General features: G+C 44.6%; 5 protein-coding genes across 10 annotated transcripts in view; 3 read left to right on the forward strand and 2 right to left on the reverse strand.

Moving 5' to 3' along the window:
- Nucleotides 1–38: 38 nt before the first annotated feature.
- LOC125770014 (TBC1 domain family member 16) lies at nt 39–5337 on the reverse strand. Its single transcript, XM_049439154.1, has 6 exons — nt 4962–5337; nt 2353–4265; nt 2130–2274; nt 1956–2062; nt 1692–1873; nt 39–1622 (listed from the first exon to the last, which is right to left on the reverse strand). The coding sequence occupies exons 2-6, from the start codon at nt 4221–4223 to the stop codon at nt 1423–1425; spliced, it is 2505 nt and encodes an 834-aa protein (XP_049295111.1). The 5' UTR covers nt 4224–4265; nt 4962–5337; the 3' UTR covers nt 39–1422.
- A 729-nt stretch (nt 5338–6066) lies between these two features.
- Nucleotides 6067–8675, reverse strand: LOC125770023 (borealin-like). 2 transcript variants are annotated; one of them, XM_049439179.1, is made up of 6 exons: nt 8278–8675; nt 8068–8201; nt 7896–8004; nt 7227–7638; nt 6286–7139; nt 6067–6192 (listed from the first exon to the last, which is right to left on the reverse strand). In XM_049439179.1, exons 1-5 carry the CDS (start codon nt 8378–8380, stop codon nt 6956–6958), a joined length of 942 nt encoding a protein of 313 aa, XP_049295136.1. In that variant the 5' UTR covers nt 8381–8675; the 3' UTR covers nt 6067–6192; nt 6286–6955. The 2 variants fall into 2 exon arrangements, with proteins under 2 accessions (XP_049295136.1, XP_049295135.1); XM_049439178.1 differs by having other exon boundaries at nt 7227–7650.
- A 233-nt stretch (nt 8676–8908) lies between these two features.
- Nucleotides 8909–15184, forward strand: LOC125770012 (zinc finger protein 236-like). The gene is made up of 5 exons (XM_049439152.1): nt 8909–10953; nt 11098–12021; nt 12114–13951; nt 14041–14213; nt 14345–15184. The coding sequence occupies exons 1-5, from the start codon at nt 10338–10340 to the stop codon at nt 14832–14834; spliced, it is 4041 nt and encodes a 1346-aa protein (XP_049295109.1). The 5' UTR covers nt 8909–10337; the 3' UTR covers nt 14835–15184.
- A 377-nt stretch (nt 15185–15561) lies between these two features.
- On the forward strand, nt 15562–17119 carry LOC125770022 (borealin-like). Its single transcript, XM_049439177.1, has 3 exons — nt 15562–15783; nt 15861–15984; nt 16058–17119. Exons 2-3 carry the CDS (start codon nt 15882–15884, stop codon nt 16969–16971), a joined length of 1017 nt encoding a protein of 338 aa, XP_049295134.1. The 5' UTR covers nt 15562–15783; nt 15861–15881; the 3' UTR covers nt 16972–17119.
- Nucleotides 17120–19996: 2877 nt separating this feature from the next.
- The window catches only part of LOC125770018 (uncharacterized), a 33578-nt gene continuing 27723 nt past the window's right edge, over nt 19997–25851 (forward strand). The window contains exons 1-2 of one of the 5 annotated variants that reach the window (XM_049439164.1): nt 19997–20960; nt 22028–22847. In XM_049439164.1, the coding sequence (XP_049295121.1) occupies nt 22563–22847 (285 nt within the window). In that variant the 5' untranslated portion in view covers nt 19997–20960; nt 22028–22562. Of the gene's footprint in view, nt 21096–22027; nt 22848–25851 lie in introns of all 5 variants that reach the window. The other 4 variants (XM_049439160.1, XM_049439161.1, XM_049439162.1 and 1 more) reach the window with 4 other exon arrangements.

Below are 25851 nucleotides of genomic sequence, written 5' to 3' on the forward strand. Positions count from 1 at the left end.
AACAAAAACAAGGAAAAAACATTCGAACAGATTAAGGGTTTTGTTTTGTTATTTGGTTTGATAGTTGGTTTGGTTGCGTTCTTTTTATTTTCCTTAGCACATTGCGGTTACAGGAGCTAATACTATTATACCTAGCAGTTAGTGGATGTGTGTTGTTGTCGGCCATTTTGCTAATGCTACTTCCTCTTGCCTACCACTCAATGCAGTGTTTTGCTGTCTTTTGGGTTTTTTTATAACATGTCTTTCTTTGTTCTACAATTTGTTATTCTTTGTTTTTGTTTTGTATGTTTGTGTTATAATGTACAGCAGTATTATAATAACAGCAAGCAGCATATTTTCTCCGCGCAGTATTTGCTTTATTTGTTCGTTTGTAATTTTGTAGCCAGGAAAGCGTAACCAAGTGTGTTCCATACTATATGCCGTATATTTTGATTTCACTTTACGTACCTTTAGCAGCACTCAGATTCAACTTAAAATATCTAATAACTCGTCCATGTTCTTTGTGTGAGTGTTTACTGTTTTTTTACTGTAATTAATTCGTTTGGATTTCTCTAAACTTGTAACGGCTATTTTACTTTTTTTTACTCTAATCTTGTCTGTAACTTTCGAGATGGTACACAAGTAGTTGGTACGGTAATTCAACGGCGAAAAGGAAACAGCAGTAGTACATAACGCTCCTGTGATGGAAAGCCTGTAGCCTTGACTCGCCGGTACCACGGTTTGGAATAGCATTTAAATTGGTTATAAAATTTGGTATATCTATAGCTTTTTATGTGTATAATATAACATCAACAATAGATAATTTCTATATTTATTGAACGAGTTTCCTCTTGCTTTCCGCGACACGGACAGTACCTCAGTCAGTGGAATTATTTGTTTTTCAGCTTTTTTGTTGTTGCTCTTTTCAGCAATCCATCCATACGATGATCGAACAAACGACTAGTTTTATACCGTTTGCATGCAAATGCATAACAATGCAAAACAGAAGGAAATAATAAAGCTACTATATTACCGTCACAACCAATATCTTTGAAGGTTGAATTAGATGGAAATTGTTTTATACAGTACAAGCTTTGAAAATTAGTGGAATGTTCACATTTAGGAGGATCGTTTGTCCCAATTTAACCAGCAATGATATAACTCAAGCATGGTGTTTGGCGCTTTTAACCATTAAACAGATCGAAGCACAGACACTTACATAGAAAGCATTGAAAGCTGAATTGTGTCTTAATTAACCACAGTTTAAACTGCTCTCGAGCGTTCCTAAGCAAACTATTTTGAGAATGTGATTAAAGTTGCTATTACTAAACCAATATTCATTAAATATATTCCGATGCGAGAGATATGTGCGGTAGAAAGCAAACGAAACAAGACAAGCTAGAGTAAGAGAGAGAGGCAACGGTGGTGCGAAGAAACAATAACTTAATCCATAGCTAACGCGCAGGTCTCGTGATCCAGATGACCAATACATTCGATCGACGGATGATGTCCCGAGTCCCACATGCCGGGACCGCAACGTTTACACAGCCCGGACAGTGTGCATGGAATCTTCGGGTACTGCCGGAACTGATGCAGCAATCCGCGTGCCTTGCGGAGTATCAACTGTCCATCCATGTACATCGCTGCGAACAGAGTGAGATCATGATAAAAGACTGATGAAGCCGAAGGAACTTGCGCCGAATAGTACTTACCCAGGGAGCTGAAATGAAGCAACATTTCGTCCGTGCGCAAATCTTGAGCAATAACATCGTCCGCGTACACCGCAATAATCGCCAGACAGAGGAACAGATGGAAATAGTCGGTCAGATAGTTGGACCAGCAGGCTTCCCACATCCGTATGGCAACGGCTTCGGTGAATTCACGCTTGAAGCATCTAAAAATGATCGTTTCATTGAAGAGTTGTTGGCAGGCTGAATATCGGAAGACAAGAACTCGATCCTCGCGCTACTACTTACAGTAAAATCCAACGATGGCAAAACAGTAATTCCATCGCATCGGCATGCTTTTGAAGGTGCTTGTAGAAGTTAGGAACCATGAGCCGAATCAATTCCCTTAGATAACACTGCAAAATCGAAGTGTATTAATCAAGGTTAAAAGAACATTATCCGGATGACGCGTTGGCTGCTTACCAAATTACGATCGATATCGTTGTCGGTTGGCGTACAGACAAAGATGGCCCGTTGCATTAACCCGACGAAGCACCAGAATGTTTCCGATTCGCTTTTTATCTCACACAGCACCGGTGCCAGTAGGTCACTCATTCCTTGTGTATAGCTGACGAAAACGTAAAACCAAAAGAACATCCGTTAACTGTCGCCGTACCGGCCCAGATGCGCTGACCAAGATACTTACGACATGCCGGGATTGTAGAACGCATAGTTTAGCAGAATGTTTTTCATCGTGTCAATGTTTGGGTTGTCATCGCCGGCAAAGAACGGATTGCCACGGTCCGTCCGCACGACATCCTTTTCAATGACGCACTGTACCGTGCGCCAGAATTGTGCCTGCGCTTCCGGTGACATCGAGTACAGCCGGCGGCGCGTTATCTCCTCGTACTCTTGGCGTCGTATCTCCGCCAGTGCGGCCCGATCCTCGAACGTCGAACCGGTACTGTAGCAGTGCAGCAGAAATGGCCACACCGTTTTGCGCAAGCTACGATCGAGCCCGCCGAAAAATACACACTTACGCAGCTGCAGATCATCCTCGATCTGGCCACGTTCGTTCAGCAGCGTACCGTAGAAGTAATCGGTCGTAATCTTCGACACTTTGCCCTCCTCCGGATGTAGCTCGGCCAGCCGTACCTCGGGTCGGCAAACCATAAACTGACGGTACGGTAAATTAGCCGCCGGTTCATCCTGACCGGGCGCTAGCTTTATGTTGTGCAGCAGACAGTGCCACTGGTGTAGTACCTGCGCCAGATGATCCAATCCACCGTGGTGGAAGTGAAGTATCTTGTACTGAGATTCACGCGATGCAATAACCAGCTGACCGGAGGTACACTGTTCGTCGTTAAAGAACAGCCGCAGCGCACGCATCTGGCTGAGATCGACCGAAAAGCGGCGACATTTTAGCGGTGCCTTACGGCTCACGATCGGTGACGCGGATGCACTTTCCGGAAAGGCGAGATTGTGCTTGTACGCCAGCAGCTCCGGTGACATCCAGTTCGGATTGTTCTCATCGCTGGACGTGATCGAGAGCGAACGGAGGAAGCGCTCGGTCGCCGGCAGGGTCGCTTCCGGTGGCGAAATGTCCACATTCTGGATGTGTGGGCTCGCGATCGTAATGTTCACCGATGTGACGGACGATTGCGATGGCAGCTTGTGATGATGATGATGATGGTGGTGGTGCAGCTTCGCTGTGACCGTCGATGGTAGCTTGCTGCCGTCATCGAGCAGTGGCTGCAGTTCCGTCTTCAGCTCCGGATCATCACTCTCCAGCTCGTCCGCTGTCCCACCGGTAGAGTGATGCGTTTCCGAACTGATGATACATCCTTCGTCCACATCATCGTCACCGTCCTCTTCCGGTTCCGGGACTACTTCCTCATCTCTGCCATCGTAATCATTGCTGTTGCACAGACTCGCCTTGTCCGAATTCGAGCTGATGCTGATCGTTTCCGAATAGTCGGAACAGTTCATCGATTTGCTCTCGCTCGTGGCCGACTGGGCGATGGATTCGTTGTACGGTTCCAGGAACGGATTCGTGTTTGCAATCTTAATTGTCGTTGTGAACGGATTCTCCCCAAACGGGACGGCACCTTTCTCGTGCTGCACTGTCGTGATTACTCCCTTCGTTTGCTGATTCGCACCATGGCCGGTGTTGTCTTTCGGCGAAAGATGCAACTGTTGCTGCTGCTGTAGGTGTAGCTTCAGTTTGCTTTCACTCAACCCAACACCACCGTTAGCATTACGTCCGAGCACGACGTTTTCCACCGTCGACGGGCATTTGCGAAGCGTCGAGTTTGGGATCCACGTGAGAAACAGTGTCGGACGCTTCGCATTGTTGTACTGGTCGATGAACGTTTTCGTGGTGACGGTCAGATAGCCCGGATAGTGCAGTATGTCCGATTCTTGGCGCACAACGGCGGGCGGATGTACGCAGATGTTATTTTTGCAAAACAATATTTCATTATCCTCGTAAACGAGTTCGCCGGAACCATCGTCCGTGTCGTCATCGCTGCCAAGGATGTAGCTGGACGCACGCTTCAATATGTTTACGATAGGCATCCTGTGTTTGGCGTGGCAGAAGTCGTACCTTTGGAATCGTTCCTAAAAAAGAGGATATTCAAAAAAAGGTACAAAGTGTAAATCAATCATGATAATGCTAGAAATAACCTACAAGGACATTGGAAGTGTTGATTACGTCTAATACAGAAAAAGCTCAATTAATCATGGTGCAAAAACAAAAACTCACACCACAATCGATAAAACACGGTGCACAAACACATTCCGGAATGGGCGAATGGGCTTTAATTCGATTCTTGCGACTAAATATTGATTTGAACCATTCGTAGTCGAATGGAATTGATTGTCATTTTCAGGGACAAACTCTCATCAACGCAGAATGGACTCGAAAGAGATAGAGAAAACAAATTATTTCGATTAATTTTTTCTTCATATTTAAAGAATAAATTTTGCATTTTTCTAAAACAAAAACTCATAATCTTTCTTCTACAGGAATGTTGCCTGTAAACTTGACCTATTTTAAAAAGAAAAAAAGCTTTCCCATAATCGCCCACACGTTCCGTGTTGGTAGGCATATTTTGTTTGCAAACTGAAAACGCTCCAGTGTCTTTTTTCCCGATTACAACGAGTATGGAAACGTTGCTCACGATGCTTGTGTATGTTTTGAAGCGATAAAATGTGTCCCCACAATGGGGTTAAAGGTGCGAGTATTGCAACATTTTTGCATTTGAAGTGCTACACTACACCACCATATTTGATGGAGACGCATGGTGTTTTTACCTGTGCGGGAAGGATATCAGCACGTGGGTGAAGTTAAAGTTGCACTTTCTGACCAGGAATGGGGATGTTTTTTTTAGTTCCGACTATTCCGACTCCGAAATGAGAATGCATCTACCACCCGAAGGTATTGAAGGGGCTAAAACAATCGTCACTCACATAATACACGAGCCAGGTTAGCTGTACAGTTCTACACGGACACCTCAATATGACGTGAGTTTATGTATTACGCCTTCGCAAAGGATCGGTTCGTTCTTCATACTTTTATAAGCCACCGTTTTGGAAAACGTTTTTCTGTTGGTAGTTTCTTGAGCACCTCTTTTGCACGGTCACAGTTATTGATCGCTTTCGCACTAATGCTGGGTGCTGCAAAAATGTCAACGGAACGGATAATGCACACCAGCTGCTGAACTGACGTTTCGGGGGAGAAAAAGGTACAATCCAGCGCTTGCGCCTTTTGGGGGTACAATCCACCCACACCCGTGTAACGGTGTTTCCGATATGTTTTCGTCGTGGAAAGTGGATGGTGCCGAACAGTCGACAGGCAAGGTTTCTCCGCACGGGGCGAATGACATATTTCGTTTCATTTAGCAACGTCAACAAGCGGCACAACGCGTATTAAAAGGTGTTGTCTCGTGTTTCGATTGCCCTGCGTTGGTGTTGGTAATTCGAAATGGGGTTTGGTAAATCAATTCCAGCATCAGAGCCGTATACGTTCGCAACGATGTTACAGTGTGTTACCGAATGTTACAATACAACAGAATATTATTTGCAAACAGGTGGCCTATTTTTTTGGATGTTGCAAAATCGGTGCATCTGTTACACGGTCTGCGATTTTAAGGGCACGCGTAAAGCCAGACTTTGTTATCGCTGCCAAATTAACGATATGATGTATAGATAAAATGGGTTCTGCGATAAAAACTGTTTTTAATCTAGCGATAACCTTACGATTTCGGTACATGGTGTTCGTGTACAAGGGTGCCTGGGAACGCATTATAATTTTACAGTAAAAAAATCATTTCTTTTATTCAAAAAGCTAACAACTAGCTGCTAATGTCCTTCTTACGTTTTAAACTAGCTTAAGCATAATAAACTCGCTGCCAAAAACCTTTACACACTAGCTGGCTAATATCATGCATGATTGACTTATTTGACCTTACTGCAAACTAAAGCATTCCGGGCGTACGCGCTTCCATTCCGGGTTTGGCTCACCGCTGCAACATCCTTCCAAGTCCTGGAAAGGATAAATGTGCCATATTAAATCATAGTATCGACTGGTTTACACAGCACACAACTGTCCGTCCTCCCCCAAAAAGCAATTACTCACGTGTTAACGTTTTGACGATCAGCATCAGACCACGGGAAATGATGTACACGGTGGCGGCAGGAATTTTTACAATAAGCGTAACTTGATCAATCAGCGACGAATTTGGCTGTGTTAGAGATGTTTGCATGCCCATCGTTTGCGGTTGTCGGTAAAATAGCGCACAATACCCGAACGATCGACGCACTGCGACTGACACTTTCGACAGGGCGCGAGTTTCACTAGTGCATATCCAAAAAAAAAAACAGGGGGGAATGACATGGAAATCTTATCATGCCAGGGTTGGGTCTAATCGATAGAAAGGAGATTTGGCATGCGGACAGTTAGATTATTGAAGACGCACGGGTAAAAGAGAGCAGTGCAGTAGAATTTTAATATATTGCAGCAAATAAATGGCATGTATTTTATCAAGATAGGACCAAATACATATGTTTGAAATGGGCAAAAAGGTCTTTCGCCGTTTGTTCTTTCATTTGTAACGCAGTTTATCCGACGGGGGATTGTGTTCGTTTATGAACTTTTTATTCAGTTCAAACAATTATCATGAAAAGGCTTACGAACGAGAGAGTAATACCGGGCCAGATATATCTGTCAAGATTTCAAATTAAACTATTAATAAAATCATCCGGCGACACAGAATAGTAGCAAATGCGCGCGTTCCGAGATGATTGCATCAGGAGATATTTAGAGTGCTCATAATTTTATCCAAATTCGTCTGAAGCTGCTTTAGCTCCAGCAGCACATTCGGATCGATCTTACGTAGCAGCGATTCATCGACAACATCCAGCTCGGTTGGTCTGATTGCAAGCATACCGTTCAACACGGGAATGTTAACGTTAGCGCTTGCTTCTAGCATACTATAAGGGGGGGCGAAGCGATGAGAAAAACCATAAATTCATTAATAAATTGTAAAAATGATTTTAACTGAGTTTGGGTGTACTTACTTGGCGGTAACAACTGGACTGCCGGTAATGGAGAACACCGATTCCCCTTGCTTTGCGTGCCTCATCATTGCGAGGGCAGCGTAGGGTTGTACTTTTGGTGTAATCACCCCGTATCCTCGGTCAGCACTGATCGCCTTGGGACGTGACACTAGGGACGTTTTTTGCTTCGATCGTGAAGCACGTTCCGTACATGGTGCGTATGATTTAAGCGCCGAACCGATCGGTGGTTGCGTTTTACCAACCTTTGCACTTTGTGGTGCAGTGTACAGTGAGCGATTAACATGAGGCGTTGTGATGGAACTGGTCGATTTGCTACGTCGCCGTATTCTAGCTGACATCAGTGGACCGAAGCGTGCCTTCGACGAAGGCATCATCGATCCAACCCGGTATGTGTCGCCCTGTTCGCTTTCCTCTGTAAGGTAACCTGAGTGTTATGAGGCCGATAGAAACACACGAAACGTTTGTGTACCAATCACCCGTGTGATGAAGGCGTGAGAAGGAGCGGAAATAGAACGAAAAACAAACACCGGTTAGTTACAATGAAGCAGAATTAGTGATAGAAGTGTGATGGTGCCTACTATGTGCATTTTATAATACCTGCCAATAAGTGTAGTCTACGTTATGTGAACAGAATTGATCTTAGTAACCGAGGTATTAACCGAAACTTACCGTCGTCTTTGGATTTCTTGCGGCAAGATTTCTCTAGCAGTGCGCTCATATTAGCACTAACAGTTTGGTTCAGCGGTGCTGATGTGTTTAGTTCTTCTGTTGCTTTTTGCTACAAAACAAAAAAGCACAAATTCGTCACTTCGTGATACCCATGCATACCATACGAACTTACCATGGCCCTCAACTCTCCCATTGTGAGTGAAAGTAAATTTTTCGGGATGCGAGAACGCAAAACTTCAAACGCACGATTCAGTTTGTCCATGTCGTTCTGGTATTTTAGCTCGATGTTGGTCAGATGGCAATCCGCTGGAAGAGAAGCGAAAAAGTTAGCAGATCCCGGGACGCTACCCATCAGCTATGGCTGCTGACGAATTACACTTACAGATCACGTCGAAATCTCGGAGCTTCATTTCGATGTACAGCTTCGAATCGGAGCTATTTTGGGCCCGTTTTGTAGTCGCACGAGAAACTTTAGTGCGCACCATGTTTTGCAGCGAGAAAATCAATCAGAAAAGGGTTCAAAATACAAGCGTCGCTATTCGGAAACGTTCGTTACCAATCTATCTGACAAGCGGGAAGCGCGTTGGGCGGTTTGCTTTTTGAAGTTTGTTTACTTCCGTACGCTTGTTCGAGCAGCTGCACCGCGCGAACTGTCAAAACCGCTCGAAATTCTGCCATCTTTTTCGGTCCATCTGCTCGAATGTCTAATGCGTTGCACGAAAATAATATTTATTGTTGTTTTGTTGTTCAGTTTTTAGTGTTTTTGAAACATCACTGTAGTGTTTTAGGTTTAAACATGGCATTTAGATGATCATAAAAAAAAACCCACAAAAGCATGAAATGCTGCTCCCCAGCATAAAATGCAAAATCAAATGGCAGCCGCTTGAAAATCGAATGTACCACTGCTCGAATTAATCAGATTCGAAATCAACAAAAGCATAGACGAAGGAAAGGGATGAAACGCGGCGCGGTGCCGTATGCGCGCGCGGTCCTCAAGATGTTTGTCTGCTTCCCGCTACCTGTACTGTGTACGGACCGAATGTCGAACCGAAGGGCGGGCAGAAGCGGCTGGCAACCGGTTGCGGGAGGAAAAGTCGTGTGGAACAACCGGAGAACAGGGAGAAGCTGCAGCTCGCTATTTAGCCTGCTGGAAATCGCGCATCGCAAAGGAACCGGATTGGTAGGCGTTGATAGAAGACAGTTGGACGGCAGGCACCACCATCCCACTCGCTGCCGTTGCAATCATCGCTGTTGCCGCTGTTGCTGTCTCTGGTTACCGCTCGATACCGTCGCCTGAATGTGCACAAGTGCAGAACACGGCGGATACGCACGACGACGAAAGCGACGAGGTTTGCAGGTTTCGGTCCCGGGCTGTGCAAGTGGCACTCGGTTTTTGCTTTGATGGTGATGCGTGTGCGTGTATTGGTGCGCGGATTTCAACGACGATATTCATTCCGCCGTGCGCGTTTCGTACGTGTGGTTCTGGATTCGGATTCGCAGTCGGACGTACAGTGAAGCAGCGGTTTTCGGTACTGTAATACGGGGCAGAGACGGCAAGATAACTCACCACCGTTCGTGTGTGTGTGCGCGCGTGTGTGTTTGTCTGTGGTTTGAGCCAGGCTTTAGTACCAACCGGATGTTGGCAGCCATTCGGGGTTTTTTTCTCTGGTGGTTCGATTCCGTAACGCAAAAGGAACACGACGCATATATCCGTACGCACAGTGTTGCCACAGAGGGAGCCGTGTTGTGTGTTTGTTCAGCGCGCGTTTATCGTCTTTTCCTTTCGGTACCGTCACACCCGTTGAAGGACACTACGTGTGTAGCACCACCGCAGTTTGCTGCCACGGGTTTGCGGTGCTCCGCGCGCCACACGGTGTGTTTTGTGTCGCTTTGTGTGCGTGTAAGTGTGGATGTGTGTGTAGGAGTACGTGATGGGGGAAAAGTTGGACGTACTGGTGCTGGTACCGTTGCCATCTGCCGTCCGTCACACCGCCGCCCGTATCTAGAAGCGATTGGGTTGGTCGCGAGCAGTGGAAACGTGTGTGCTCGCGCTAGCGTATAGCCTACAGGGAACAGGGTGGGTTAGATTATCGGATCTTGCGTCACGGACTGCTCGACGGGCGGTTGTTGCAAAGCCGTGTTTGTGTGTGTCCGCCGCATCAACCAGCCGACCAGCAGCACGAGCACCAGCCGGGAGTTGTTCCGCGTGCGATAGAGACAAAGCGAATCGCGAGAAAGCGAGTACGAGTGCCAGGCGCGGTGTACGTTGCATACGGGCGACACACAGAGCGCGCGGTCAATAACGATAGTGTGAAAAACCCGTGCGAAGAACGGTACGGGCGGAACGGTGAAACCGTGTGAACGCGAAGAGCAGCAGCTGCAGGGCCTGTTCGACGGGGTTTTGGTCTGTGCACTGTTGTACACGCACGTTCCACAGTCGCGATGGAGCTAAAGGCGGAGAAAAAAGACGACGATGAAAGTGGTGGACGACGACGTCGACAGCATCGCAACAGCAGCAGCAGCACCACCGTTGCAGCTGCGTCGACCAATGCGATGGATGTCGATACACCAGCGAACGGTAATGGCGACGAGATCTCGGATCAGGAGATAGTGGAGGTTGGCATCGATGAGGATCACATCAAGTTTCTCACCAGCATGCATTCGGGCGACGAGGAACCGACGAACGGCGGGCACCGCGTATCGTTGGTCTCGCACCGGACCGCAACAAATGGGGTCACCGGAAATGGACGGGACAGGCGGGCGGCAATCGATGGCAGCAGCAGCACTGCTGCCGCCACCGTCGCCGGAAAGCATCGCCGTTCCGCCATGCTGCACGTTCCAGCACATCGGAATGGTGTGTTGAATGGGTTGAAACTACAGCAACAGCAGCGTGGTAACGGAGCAACCGGGTACAGTGAAGATGAATCGGACGGTGACGGCGAAGAAGAAGATGACGACGACGACGATGATGATGATGATGACGAAGACGAGGAAGACGTGATGGTCGTTGCCGCGAACATCCTATCGAAGACGGCACAGAGGTCATCGTTGCTTGGTGGTACGTGCGTACTGTGTACTGTGTGGAACTGTACACATCCGAAATCGATCAGAGTGTGCCTAGAGCACGCGTTTACAACCGTACTGTTTGAAACTGTTTGTAAGATTTTGGTTCTCCCTCTTTTCTTGTTCCCTCTCTTTGCAGCTACCGGGCGAACGTATCAGTGTGACGTGTGTCCGCGGATATTCCATCGGCCGGATCACCTGCGCTACCATATGCGCATCCACGAGAAGAACAATCCGTTCGAGTGCAAGCTGTGCTTTAGCGTGTTTGCATCCGATCCCGCCTTCGCTCACCACATACGCACCGAGCATGCCGGCATGGGCTTGGCCGACGCATTACCACCGGTACCCGAAACGGAGGCGAACTTTTTCGCCTGCACGTACTGTGACAAATCGTTCACCGATGCGGTTGAGCTGGAGGAACATTTGCACCAGCAACATCTTGGCGATCGACCGTACAAGTGTAACATGTGCCCGAAAGCGTTCATCCGGATGGATTTCCTACAGTGTCACTACCTGAAGTATCACAGCTTTCACCCCATGGAGGACGAGGAGGAGGAGGAAGGGGAAGAGGAGGAACATTACTTGCCAATGGAACAGCAGCTACCGTCGCAGCAGCAATCACAGTATGAAAGTAGGGCCAAAAGGCCACGTTTAATGGTGCGCAAGATAGAGGATTTAGTTGGCAACCGGATAGGGAAGGGTAGTGGTAGAGGTGGTGCATCCCGGCGGACGTCACACACCGGTACGGGGACAAGCATCTCGAGCGATGAACATCGGGACGATGAGGACGACGACGAGGATGGTGACGATGAAGGTACGGGTGCGGAAAGTAGCGATCAGCATCAAAAGTTTCTCCAACGCAAGGAAGCGATTGTCGGGCGTAACTTTCTCCCGAAGCTAAGCAGTGTCCACAGTAGGTTTCTGGTAGCGATGGAGGAACAGCATTCCAAAAAGCTGGCCGCAGCCGTTTCGGCGGAAGAGTGCATTAAACATCGGTGTCCGGTTTGCGATCGAGGGTTCGCTCGCGAACCGGACTTGATGCTGCACGTACGTACCCATCCCGGTAAGTAACGGTCGTGTGTGAATGTACCCGCTCTCCACCCCCGGAACGATTGGACGTCTTCATTGTTTAATTGAAACATTTTCCATTTTTAGATCTACCCACCTTTAAGTGTCCGCTATGTGAGCTGACCTTTATCGGATCGGATTATTTGAAGAATCATCTCAAAAAGCACGTAATAGGTAATGGTGAAGATCCGGATGCACCCGGTGCGATCGATTTGACGGCTCCCCCTTCGACGGAATCATCGGTACAAGCAACGGGCGATACCGGATCAGATTCGGTACGTTCGCTTTCCTCCGCTGCTATGCCTGCGACGGCCAAGCTACCGAAACCGATCATTACGTCGAAACCTCCTTCCACCGGTATATCGTTGCTGAAACCGATCGAAGAAAGAAAACCACCAGACCATCAGCAGGAGTACTGCGTGAAAACGGCCGACGGCAAGTTCATGTGTACGGTTTGTGAGCGGCTTTTCTCGCATCAGCAAACCGTGCGCATCCATTTCCGGATCCATACGAACGAAAAACCATACAAATGTACATTTTGCGAAGAGTCTTACATCCGGTCCGATTACCTTGAGCGCCATCTGAAGGTACACTTTAAGGATGGAATGCTACCGGCGGTGGCGATTGCCAGTATGGCGGCAGCGGCTGCAGCAGTCGCAACGGGTGGAAATCGATCGGCTACTTCCTCTCCACCGCCTACCGTGAAGGAGGATTCACTTGCTGAAAGTCCCGTTACACCGGCCGGAACAGCAACGGCGAGTGTTGTTGCGTCGGGCAGTAGCTCCACCGGCAAACCGCTCATCGGACGGGCAGGTTTAGCGCCGGAAAACTATCATTTCACCGAGTCGAACGATGGCCAGTTTGTGTGTAAGATATGCGATGCCGTGTTCAACCAGGTGGCCTTACTGCGCAAGCATGCCCTGGCGCACACGGAAGAGAAACCGTTCCACTGTGACATTTGCGACCGGTCCTTCAATCGGGTCGATTATCTCAAAGAGCACTTCAAATCGAAACGACACCTACAGCTGGTGGCCGAAGCAGCCACCGGTGGGGATAGTTTATCTGCCACGCCAGCGCAACGCGCCGACGAGGAAGATGATGATTCCACGATGGATGATGGTATTTCGTCGATGGTTCGATCTAAATCGAGAGGTGGCAAAAGTAACACAAAGTCAACATCTTCGCCCGCCGCCATCGGTGAGGTGAGGATGAACAATCGTGAAGGAGTAGCGCGCGGAGCGGATGCGAAGGGTAACGGCAACAGTAGTAACAGCAGCAGCAGTAGCAATAGTAGCAACAGTAGCAGTCGAAGTAGTAGCAGTAGCCGAAGCAGTAGCAATAGCAATAGAAACAACACCTCCGCCGCGTCCAATCCGAGTCCAGCGAAGCAAAAACCCGGCACGACTACACCGCCGGTGGGCATTGAGGCTGAGTCACGGACGGTGCTGGGCGAGTTTCATCGGTCGGATTATGAACGCACCAGCGATGGGCGGTACAAATGCAACCAGTGTGATAAGACGTTCGTGACGGCGGTCACGCTGAAGATGCACATCCGGTTGCATACGGGCGAAAAACCGTACAAATGCGACAAATGTGATAAGGCGTTCATTCGCTCGGATTATCTGAAGACGCACGAAAAATGCCACCGGCAAGAATCGTTCTTAAACATGCTTTCGCTAACGACGTCGAAGGAACCGAGCACGGCTTCGGAAGCGGGTGATACGGATGGTGACGGTGCGGAAACGGATGACGATCAAAAGCAGCAAAGCAACCGATCATTGCTAGGGAATGGTACGATTAACGGTGCGAATGGTAGTGCCGGTGGAGAACGGAACGAGGAAGAAGAACAAGATGATGATTCCGATGAAGAGGAAGGTGGTGAAGAAGAGGAGGAGGAGGAATCGGAAGAAAGCGACGATGAGCAGGTACAGCGAAAGCGATAAGCTCTCACAATGCGAATAATTCGTAATGGTTGGCAAATTGGAATCTACATTCTGTTTTCTACTCATTGCAGGTAATTGAAGTGATGGTAAAGGAAGCAAGCTGCTCGGAAAGTGAAGATGATGAGGAAGAAGGGGAAGATGAGGAGGAGGAAGAGGACGAGGAAGAGGAGCAGAATGAAGCGGAAGGGCAGCATTCTCTGTATGCCGCCAACAACAGTACAAACCGGAATGCATCCAGCACAATGTAAGCAATGAGGGAATGTTCTTTGAGACACTAAACCTTCTCAAAGATCGAGGCTTCCTTTCTGATTTTCCACTTTCCATGTTCATTGGCAATGAGTAATTCCTAATTCCATTTCAAATATCTCCACTCAGTAACCCAACGGAGCACTCGCGAAAGGAAAAAGGGTCCAGTAAGCGTAGAAACCGAACGAAAGCCACGGCGACATCGAAACGGGTTTTCGCGGCAGCTGCTAGCGGTGGAGATAGCAGCAACAATGGGTATGACCACGAGGACGACAGCACATCGCAGGCTAGTGGGCCGGCCAGCGGACACCAGTATGGCGGGACCGAATCAATGCATAATGGCCAGAAGGGTAAACACCGTTGTCCGATGTGCAATAAGCTGTTTGCCTGGCCTAAATCGCTCAAAATTCATCTACGCACGCATACGGGTGAGAAACCGTACCGGTGCGATGTGTGTGGCAAATGCTTCGGACGGTCGGATAGCTTGCGAGGCCATAAACGGACGCACGCGGACGATAAGCTAATACAGTGCCATTTGTGCGATGTCAGCTGTACGACTGCGGCTGAGCTGGTGCAGCATCAGTACACGGCGCACGGTTTGCAGCCATTGGAAAGTTAGAAACCGGCTGTGGCAGACTCACGCATATATGCACGTGTATTTGCGAAGGTGTACAGTGTGAAAAGTGCTTTCCGAATGGTTGACATCTTTCCCTAATGTAAGGTTAAATCTAAGCATCAATCTACGGACGAAATAGGGTCGAGGATTTCTTCTGTAAAGTGTAGAGATCGATCGATTGAATTCCACCGGAACACGCAAACACGTGTTCGGCAGCCTTCGATGTAGTGTAGTGTAAATAAATATATGTACTTACATTTTAATACCTGATACACAGCACACGTACATATGTATGAGCTGCACATAGCTAAATGAGCAGCATTAATAAACGAACTTTCGACACGTACATTAAATGGGAATAGATTCGACTTTCTTTGTAATGTTAAGTTTTGTAAGATAAAAGTAAATATACTTTTAGGCTGTTTTGTTTTCGTTCCCTTTAGTTCACGCTTTCCTATGCGGCGGGATTGGAAATGGCGTTCGCTAATGGTTTAAAATTACTTTTTTGCACAGGAATTGTTTTCTGTAGAGACAATACAATACGAAACATTGTTTTCTATTGGAATATGGATTATTGTAAATAATATCTGCAGGATTGTGTTTCTAAATACAGAAAATAGTGGAACTTAAATAACCATCAAACTTTCAAAGCTTGTCATCCACGCGATTGAATCTGGTAGGGCATGAGTTTCTTGCATGCAATTGTAAACAAACCGCACTTTGATTGCTGTCAAGTTTGGCATTCAACAGAGAGGGATTGCTATTTGGAAAGGACCTTCTGAGCGGCAGTTGTCCGCCTGAACTCGTGCTTTTTTGTATATTTATGTTGCCTTTTTGTGCATAATTTTATTCTACAAACCAAGAGACTAACTATTGTGATAATAAAACGATCAAACTGTGATTTCTGTGAAGGATTTATAGCATTAAGCTAAATTGCCTTTTACTACAACCGGTAGGTGGTAACTTCAACGGACTCCATTTTGAGCAAGGCTTGGTTGTGGTCCTTACGGCTTTTATGCTTCATTTCAGCAATACGCTTCATTTACAAAGATGGTGCGCACGAAAGTATCACGAAACACTGCATCGAAGCGAAACCGTACCAGCCACCAAGAAGAGCGCTACATTAACATTGTGCGTGAGTTCGAGATTTTATGTAAGTGACCTTACGCGTACGTAATCAGTTAAATGCTTTTAAAGGATGCTAATGTTTTGTGTAATTTCGATAGTTGAAACATACAACACATCACTCGATGCAAAGCAGGACGCAGACTTGGAAAAGCTTAATTATCTGGCGAGCACAATGAAAAGTCGTATACCGAAGGAAATGCTCCAAATGACGATGGGTGATTTGCGAAAGACCGGTTGTAACCTGTTTGTGGATGTACTAAACATGGGTTCAGCGATCGAGGATATGGCAAATGGGAGCAACTGTAGTCAGCTCTCTATCGGGTCGGCAGGTGGGCCAACAAGTTTGCAAAAATCGTACCGAACCGACGAAGGATATCTAACGGAGGAAAATGCTAAACAATCGCTCGACGTAATGGCATCGGCTAAACCATCGAAACGTCCAATTGGGCCGCTAGATTCAGCAATGAAGAAATCACGCCGTCGAAGTAAGTCTGTCTCGGGCCATACCATCACACCTTGCAAGCCGGCCCAATCGTCAATGTTGTTCGGGGTGAAATCGACGAAAGCTGATGTGCGTATGCCGGGTAAGGGTTTATTCCTGGGACAGTCAGAACGTTTTTCACGTCCCAAGTTTCGTACACCGATGGCGGAAGTTAACAAGAAGGGTCGCACACAAGCGGTCAGTACCGATCGGGGCATGAGTCAGATCACGCTAAAGGTTGAACCAAACACACCACTGGCTTTCATACGCTATCCGAGAGCGGACGAGAATGTTTACTCGCTTACCGGCAGTCCGGTCGTGAATGAGGCCATGACGAGACACATGGCGAATGTAAACATTCCGGTGTCCAATGGGGTGCTCTCGTTGCAACCAACCGATCTGGAGGATGTAGATACGAAGTTTTTACCCAAAATCGATTACGCCACGCTGGAGCATCTGAAGAAACTGCAGGCAAACTTGAACAAAATCATGCAGTACGCAGAAGAATGCAATTTTCACATCAAGAAATGATACCAAAGGAATAGCAAAGAAAACTCATGTCAATTTGTGAATAAGAGTATTAAATGTTTTTTTTGTTGTTTGTGATTTGTTCTTATCCGTAAAGTTTAATATTGCAATGCTAAAATAAATGATTTCTATCCTGGCTATCCTTAGGAAATTTTCAATTTTTGATTTTATTTTATTATTGCTCATCCTTTTTTTATTTAAATCATTATTTGATTGAAAAGAAACTTATTTGAACCAATTAGAATTAAAATAAATCCACTTCAAAATTTTGCTAAATTACTCAAAAAAAATAATGCTATAGCCTAAGGAAATTTTTAAATTATTAGATTTTTCTTATTTTTTTATTCTTTTTATTCTTTTTTTTATTTAAAGCATTATTTGAGTGAAAAGAAACTTATTTCAATAAATTCGCATTAAAATAAATCAATTTATAAAATTTTGCATAATTACTCAAAAAAAAAGCTAAGGCTATACCCTTAGGAAATTTTCCCTATACTCTTTTACGGCTCTATTTCGTCGAATGAACTACCCAACTTCTCCTACAGGGCTGTCGAACCCGTATGTTTATTGTTGACACCCGGAGTTACTTTTCGATCAACCTAAACCATCTCTCTGCTCTACATTGGTCCCCCTTTCACGTACAGCTGGCGGCGTAGACTTTTCATCGCACAAACTGTTGCTTGTGCACTTTTCGTCTTGCAAGCCACCGTCTGTAGCCGTGATCGTCTAGTGGTTAGGACCCTACGTTGTGGCCGTAGTAACCCCGGTTCGAATCCTGGTCACGGCAGTGTTCTGAAGTAAAAATGGAGGTTCCGGTGGTTTACATCTCTCGCCTTTCTTCACTTTACAGCAAAAGCGCACTGTCACGGAAGACAAGTGGCCCGTATGAAATGATCTCTTTTTAATTTCAATAAAATTCTTCATTTTTAATTCGTTTTTACTTTGACATGTAATTGCATTTCATATATGATGTATGCGTTTGAAGAAAATATATTTAATTTAAAAAATTAGCTTAAAATTTTACAAGCGTAATTTATTGGCTCATAAAATTAGATCAATTTCATGTTTTGATAACCTCTACCGATTTTAGTACTTTTGCAATACTTTCTGAATTAATTTAGCTACAAGTATATAGCCGCAAGGTGCACAAAGACTTAAATTTCATTTGCGATCGTGAGCTCATCATGGTTTCGCACACTGGATACTTTCCGCTTCGTTTTATGAGCTATCGTAAACGTAAACAACACTTAACATTAGGAGCTCGGTCAGCGATGTTTTCTGCGCTTGGTCGAGATGGAATAGCGCATCGGTGCTCACGATCAGAAATGTGCACGGACACGAAGCGAACAATTTCAGCTAAAGATAGATAGATGTGATCTGTTGCTGTAGATAGTTTAGCATGTCCGCCCAACGCGTCGTGGCAGTATCCTTGACCACAGATTGAACTTTAACCGATGATCGTACATCCGCGATACTATACACTGTTACTCCCTTCCAATTCGTGCCATTTTGATGAGTAAGGCAGAAGATATGCAGAGGATGAGATCGTTTTAAGTTTATTAATGGTGAATCGAAACCTACCAGCGCTTCTGTACTGGGAAGCGCAAACACATGGTTCGACCAGAAAGAAGCTTGAATCGAACTCTGTTCTACTGCTTATTAATTGCTTCGTTTTTGAAAGTTGTAAGGAAGTTTTATTTTAGTATTATTACAGCTACGAGCAAATTTACCTAATGGAAAGATCGAAAAAATCTAATGAAAAACTGATGAAAAATTGAAATTGTAATACTCTGTCACAACTGTTGTAAAACTATCGAAAGTAAACAATTCAAAATAAAAAAAAAGTAAAAGAGTTGTTGAAACCTTTAAAAAATGCAGAAGAAAAAGGGATAAGTCTAGCTGAACTTATCTTTATAAATATGTTAATAATTAGTATAGGCTCTACCAAAATTAGTATACAAAAAAGATCGTCCTGCTGACAGGGAAGGTTTCCTAATCCGTCTTTAGGGATTCTTATCAAGGTCTGCTATGTTCCATCTCGGCCTGCATCTAATCTGTAACACGATTAGCTCTAGCGTTGTGCTTATTGAACGTTTTGAAAAGAGTCATTCATATGAATCTTCAGTGAAGAGTCATTCAAATCATGAGCCGACTACCAAAATATTAATCAATTTTCATAAATTTAAATGAATCCTTAATGATTCGCTGCCAACAAACTTAAATGAAACGGACCGACCGGAGGCTGGAGGGGCAACCACATAAATCACCGATCTGTCCCGAAACTCTAAGGATTCATGTATCTTCAGAATAGAGATTTAGAGCCATTCCTTCTGTTCAAAGATTTGTTTTAGATTCAAGAATCTTTCCGAACGGATCGTTGACAAAATTTATGTTATTGGTTCGACCTTCTAATGAAGAACGATGGTTGACATTGTCCTGCCTTTGCCGTGTATGATCTTGTAGTTAGCACAGATGCAATATAGAATTGAACGGGAAGATCGGATTGTATCGAAAGCAAGAACTATGGTGTATGATCGCAGTGAACCTTAGAATTTGAATCTGTCCTGTTTCAATTTTCTTATTCTCCATTTTCTCATCGACAATTAATGATAACAAATTTGGATCCCCACACACACAAACACAACTTCAATTCGGCCCAAACTACCATTCCGCTCAGGGCCCACCGACGAGCATGATCCACCTCTGCGTCAAAGATCGCACGCAGCGTTTTATGTTTTGTTTTTATTTTACCGGGTCAATCACTGCTTAAATTTCACTGAGTGGCTGTAAAAGCACTTTTTTTGTAAAATCGTCGTCTCAACAACTACTTACAAAGTGATTTATCATCACTAAAGAAAACCGTTCAATGCGATTCGAATTTGCAGCGGCTATTAAATGTTTTAATTAGCTTTAAAAGTTCAACGCATTCATTTAACATCGACAACCCATTTAATCTATAATATCATCAATGAGAATCATATCTGTTACGGGCTTTTTACTACGCTTACAACCATCCCAATGAGAGGTTCGTCGCTTGATGCGGCATGTTGTCTTTCGTGTTCTCGATTCTTTCCCGGGACCGCTTTGAAGCGATGCTTCCCTGTTCGTCCGTCCTTGAACATTGCACCGAGGTACTATATGCTGTTTCACCGCGCCTAACGCGGGAAGCCCTTCAAGCAAATCGTAAAGCCGGTAAGGGCAGCGTTCTGGCAGCGTGCAACCCCGACGTATCGTAAACAATAACAATTCACGAGCCGTACAATAATCCCATGGGCACATGTGGTTGATCCAGCATAATAAGCTCCAACCGGCATAATCAACGCCAATTGACCATCTCACTTCTTCTTCCTTCTGCCTCCCATCCCATCCCATCCGATCCGCTGACCAGTGAAGAGAGGAACAAACACGAACTCAACAAATAACAACCATCGGCAACAAATGAGGTAAAACAAAACCACTCAATTCCCGAATCCGTTTCATCTGCTGCTTCCACAGCGAAGTGATACGGAACGTCAGGTTCGATTACGTGTTACGGGTCCGGCCCAATCGGAACCCATCCATCCATCCCCGTTGATGTCCCCGTTGATCTCCACACCAAACGGATGCTTTATTGTGTCCAATGGTTGAGTGTGTGGCTTTTTTTTTGTGTGCGCCTCTACGCTATTTCCTTCTCCGGGGGGAATCAGAAGATTGTAACAAAGCAACTAAAAAAAAAAAGAAAAGAGGAGCAACCAGCTACTCATGCGGTCCACCACCGTCACCGTGATCGATAACTGTGGCTTTCATGTTGGTGGGGGGAAGGAAAATACCTCCCAGGTACGATCATCGCCGGTGATCATCATCGTCATTGGCGCGTCCGAAGAACAAAATCCGAAACGGCAAACAAGCAGAAGCAGTAGTCCGTTCAGGACTACGTCCAACCATCGATCGGTTGGTTTGGAGCAGTGGTTCGTCTTCAACCGCCAGAACGCGATCAGTCGCCGATGGAGAAGGTAACGACGTTACACGCAGCGAAGAACGGAACTGTTTTCGCGCAGTGATGGTTTAAACACTTTCCGATCGTTAAACTTTATATTGTGACTTTTAGTTACTTAGTGTTGATGTGTGTGTTTCTTAGCTGTGTGTGTGTAAAGTTATTTGAAAATGAGTGCTTATAATTAGGGGTTGTTTCACGACAAAACTGCTTTCCCCAAAAAGATTCTTATTCGTTTCAATAAAATATTTTGTTAGTTAAAAGTGACTTAATATGAACTACAAAAAATTAATTATTATTATTCAATCTCAATATGAGTCGGAATTATGTTCTTATATATTTTTTTTTATTAAATCACATAACGGGCAGTCTGTAAAAAATGATTCCATTTGGAAAATTATTTAAAACAAATTAAAATTAATTTTGTTGTTCTTTTAATGTAAAACAAAATGTTTTCTTAATTTCAATAAAATATAATAATAATAAAATAATAATAATAAATTAAATAATAAAATAATAATAATAATAAATATAATAAAAGTGAATAAAAGAAACAGTTAAGAAAACTCTGGAAATTTTTTAATTTTAACTAAAAAAAGAAAACACTAATGAGCTTTTAGAACATTTTTTCGGCTAATTAATAAAAAATCCCCCATCAAGTTTTAGTATAGAATTTTATTGCCATATTGGCCTTCCCACCACATTGGAACCCTTACCCTTACCACGAAAAAAAGAGAAAGAAAAACAACAAACGACAACACAAAAGTGCATTAACAGAACCGGCCCACCGGTTGAATCATCCGGGTGAAAGAGATTTGAAACCGATTCTCATGCGAAGACCTAGCAAACAAAAAACAAAAAAAAACAACCCCCAAAAAGTGACCCACGATCACCACGTTGGTGGTAGTGGTTGAAACCGATTTGATAACGGTTTCGGACGCGTGACGCTTTGTTTTTTCTTGCTTCGGTGTGTTTTAATAAAAAGCTTTTTTTTAAAAAAATAGAAGAAAACATAAATGCATACTTTTATTTTACAACGTTACTTGCTCTCTATATCCTTCTTTAACCGTGTTTGGCCATGTGTAGTTGTGTCTGAGCGGAGTTTTGCGTGTGCAGTGATTGTGTGCTTGTGCAGGAGTGAAGGAGCGGAACGGATCGGAACGGAGAAAGAATCTCCCGCATCATCGTCATCGGCATCTTCAACATCATCGACCGGCTATCGTCACCTGTCGCTGTCCACACGTTGTCCGGTGTTTTGGGCTCTCGTGGGCAAGAATCATAACGGTGTTTTGCGACTTACATTCGGTTGGTTGGAATCTTGGAAAGACTCCGAAGGTGAAGGGAGTGCTTGCGTTTTATGCACGCTGCGGTAGCAAAGGTCAATCCATTCCAAGTGGGGCATCAGGCCAAATCAGCACCAGTGTGTAGTGAAGTGTGTCCCCCACAAATGGAAAGTGGGGCCAGATTAACGCCAACGACACAACAGCGCGGAAGAAGGTGCAGATAAAAGGGAGAGAAAAAGCACAATAACAAAAAAACAGGCTCCAATAAACGAAGTGTTACGGTTTTTCTTCACGGTCGTTCGCTGCCCGTTTTTTTTCTTTTGTTGCATTTAAATGAGATGCAAATTTTAGCGACGATAATGCGATTAGTTGTGATTTTAAGCGTTTTAGTACAAATTTATGCGAACACCGGCAGCGCACCCTGGACGCGCCATGGGTTACTAGTGGCCGGACCGAATCCGGCCGGCCGGGCTATCGTTACCCGGCCGACCGGGGAGGAGCGTACGAGTGGCGGACAGGTGGACGGTAGAACGGGCGGTGGTAGTCGCCCGGAGCGGAACGTTTATCGGACGAAACTGTCCAAGCTGCGGTTGGTACTGCTGGCTGATATGTTGAATGAAATTGTGAGTAACTGGTTTGTGTGTGTGGGTTTTTTTTGTTTCAATTTTTGTTTCAGATACACAGAAAGGAAGAGAGTGTTAAAGTGTGGGGATTAATTATGATTATCTTTTTTTTTTGTTTTTTTTTCTTTATACCGGTTGGTTTTGGTTTATTTTTATCGAATAGATGAGAAGCAAACTAGTTTTGATACCAGAAGAGATACGATCAACTTCAATTCCATTCTCCTACTGGAGGCGAATCCCCCCAATATTCGCCATTCTAGTTCCAATGTTTTTCGCAAAAACGCCATTTCGCTTTCTCTATACACAAGCACACCGCTGTAGGAAGTCAAATGGCCACGAGTGGAAACTTTTATTATAACGTACACCAATCACCAATGCCAATCAACGGGTCGTTTCTGGAATTGATTTTTTTGTTGTTGTCTTCACTACGACCACTATTAATTATCTTCACCGTCCGTTCCTTCTTGGATGTCGCCTAGATGTGGCCGATACGCGTCGGATTATTTACAATCCGGAGCGATCTTAACATAACGAGCTGGACGATGCAGGGTGGCTTTAATGACTTTATAACACACAATCCGGGGTGTTTCGTCCTGGTTCGGAGTGGTTCCGTTTCACGAGTTATGAAGAAGACTCCGAAAAATAGAAAAATTTATACTATTGGGTTTTGAATTTATGCTATTTTCATACAGATCAAACACAACCTGTTGAAGAAATACTTATATTATTTTTATAGCATGATTTTTATAGCATTGAACATATTTCCTTTTTTGAAAAAATGATTTTTCAAAATATACAAACAATTCACTTTAGGTATCTATACGATCATGTTAAATGTTTGAAGATTTATTTGGAGATTGCCCTGATAAAGATTGAAGGGTTTAAAGAGATCTATGGCCGCGATTATCAGACTTGCGACCTTTATTTATTGGTTAAATGTTCCAGATCAATGTTCTAGAATGTTCTAGAGGTAAATATCAAAGGTGCACAGTCAAGGTAATGTGCCTTTTTTGGGAATCTCGTTCAAGTTTACCAGGTTTGCAAGAAAGATGTTCCTTGAATGGTATCGCCTGTCTTCTTTTCAAGCCTCGCGCTAGAAATGGGTATCGAAGTCTTGAAGATAATCATTTTAAACCTTTGGAGGCTATAATTCTATAAGTCCTGGTAAGAATAATCCCTGACATACTGCAGACGACTTAGACATCTCAGGAAATCTCAGGGTTTGAGCATTACGACTCAGAAACTGAAAACATTGATATCACTCAGATGTCAAATAAATTGCAAATAAATGTTTAAATAGTTGATACTTTCGATGAAGTTGTCAAAAAAAAAATTAAGATACCAGATCCCAGTACTCGGATATGCATCTCTGAGATATGGACTCAGCACTAATGGACTCTGTCTAAATCTGACGGACCAATCTGTTGGTAGTGTTCGAGAGGAAAACGTCCAAAAGGGGGTTTAACCCTGTATGTGTGAAAGGACAACAGTAGCTTAAAGTATTCTTGTGATGTAAAACTGTTTAATAAGCTCTTAAAGATTAAGATTGCATACTTTCAGGCGCCGCCTATCAAAGACGTAATGCCGGTAAGAAAAGAAATAATCCCATCCCTGTATTGTATTAAATACAATTTTATTTTTATTAACCCACTATCTTTAGTAAGGCCGGGGGCGGCCCGGTGGTGCATGTGATAAACGGCGCCAGTCCACACGGCCGGACCGGGTTCAAATCCCATCCGGACCGTCCCCCCGTAGCAAGGACTGACTATCCGGCTACGTGGTAAAATAAGTCTAGTAAGCCAGAAATGGCCGGCGTGACCTGTAAGGTCGTTAAGCCAAGAAGAAGAAGAAGAAGAAGATCTTTAATAAAAGTTCAGTAATTATTGTTCACGATACTAATGTACTAATCCAGTAAAACTAAGGTGTCACTAGAGCTCGCTACGTGCCAATCCATGCCAAAAAGATATTACTTAGACAAGCGTTAGGTTTAAATTTAAAACAAATTTCTGTTTAATCTCAAAGAAAAAAAGCGCTGTATGAAAAATATTGTTCATGAATTGATTAGAATTGCACGCACGCACGAAATTTTGCACATTGCCCCTGTTTTCAGCATTCCAAATTGCTTTGCGGTTTTTTTTTTGTTTTCGTTTTGGCACAATTCCCGCGGGTGAGACACAAAATTTGAAAATTTATAGAATTTTTAACAAACCCCGTTTGCGTTATAACTACCCCTTGTTACTGGCCCCGTGCCACTGCCAGTTTGCAGTTGTTGATGTTCTGTTCTGGGTTTCTCCTTGTGCGGAAAACATATCTGTTTTTTGGTGCACCGAAACTGGCCAGCAATAGTATCGGTGTGTATTTTTTAATTTAGAATTTATTGTTCCCCCGGTGGGGAATCTCGCGCTTCTCTGCGGATGTGACCATGCTAGACATGTTTGGCAATCGGTAGCCGGTCAGGCTCGATGCTCGTTCGGTGCTGTTTTAGAGTATGCTCGATTGGACATTTTTATTTGTGGATCGATAGGTTTTTTTTCCCTCACCCTGGTAACAAATGTTTGACCATAAAGGGATAAAAATGTGCAAGATTTGATATTTATTCTTCTTGACAATTTAACAAACAATTTGTCAGGCAATCGTACCGAGTGTCCAGCTCTAGTACGTCCGCATGTCTTTTTCTGCTTGCTGCTAAGCGCACTAACTAGCATCCCAAATGGCTGAACAGTTCGACAAATGTCACCGGCAATTTGCATAACCGCGTATCAATCCGCGGGTGTGTGTGATGGATTGATTGGAATGCGCCTTTTTGATTGTTGTGGCGTTTTGTTTACCGTGTGGAAGAGGAAAAGCTGGCAGCCAATTGACGGTAACAAGCGGCGTACGGTTCTGAATCTCTTTTTTCCGCCTTTTTTTGTTGTTGTCCTCCTCTCCGTACTAACCGGTTACGCTGGTTGGTTTGTATAGTTTTTGCATGTCAAAACATCGTATGTATCGTGGATGGGACGGG

This window comes from Anopheles funestus, chromosome 3RL, assembly GCF_943734845.2.
Source record: "Anopheles funestus chromosome 3RL, idAnoFuneDA-416_04, whole genome shotgun sequence".
In the NCBI taxonomy this organism is placed as follows: domain Eukaryota; kingdom Metazoa; phylum Arthropoda; class Insecta; order Diptera; family Culicidae; genus Anopheles; species Anopheles funestus.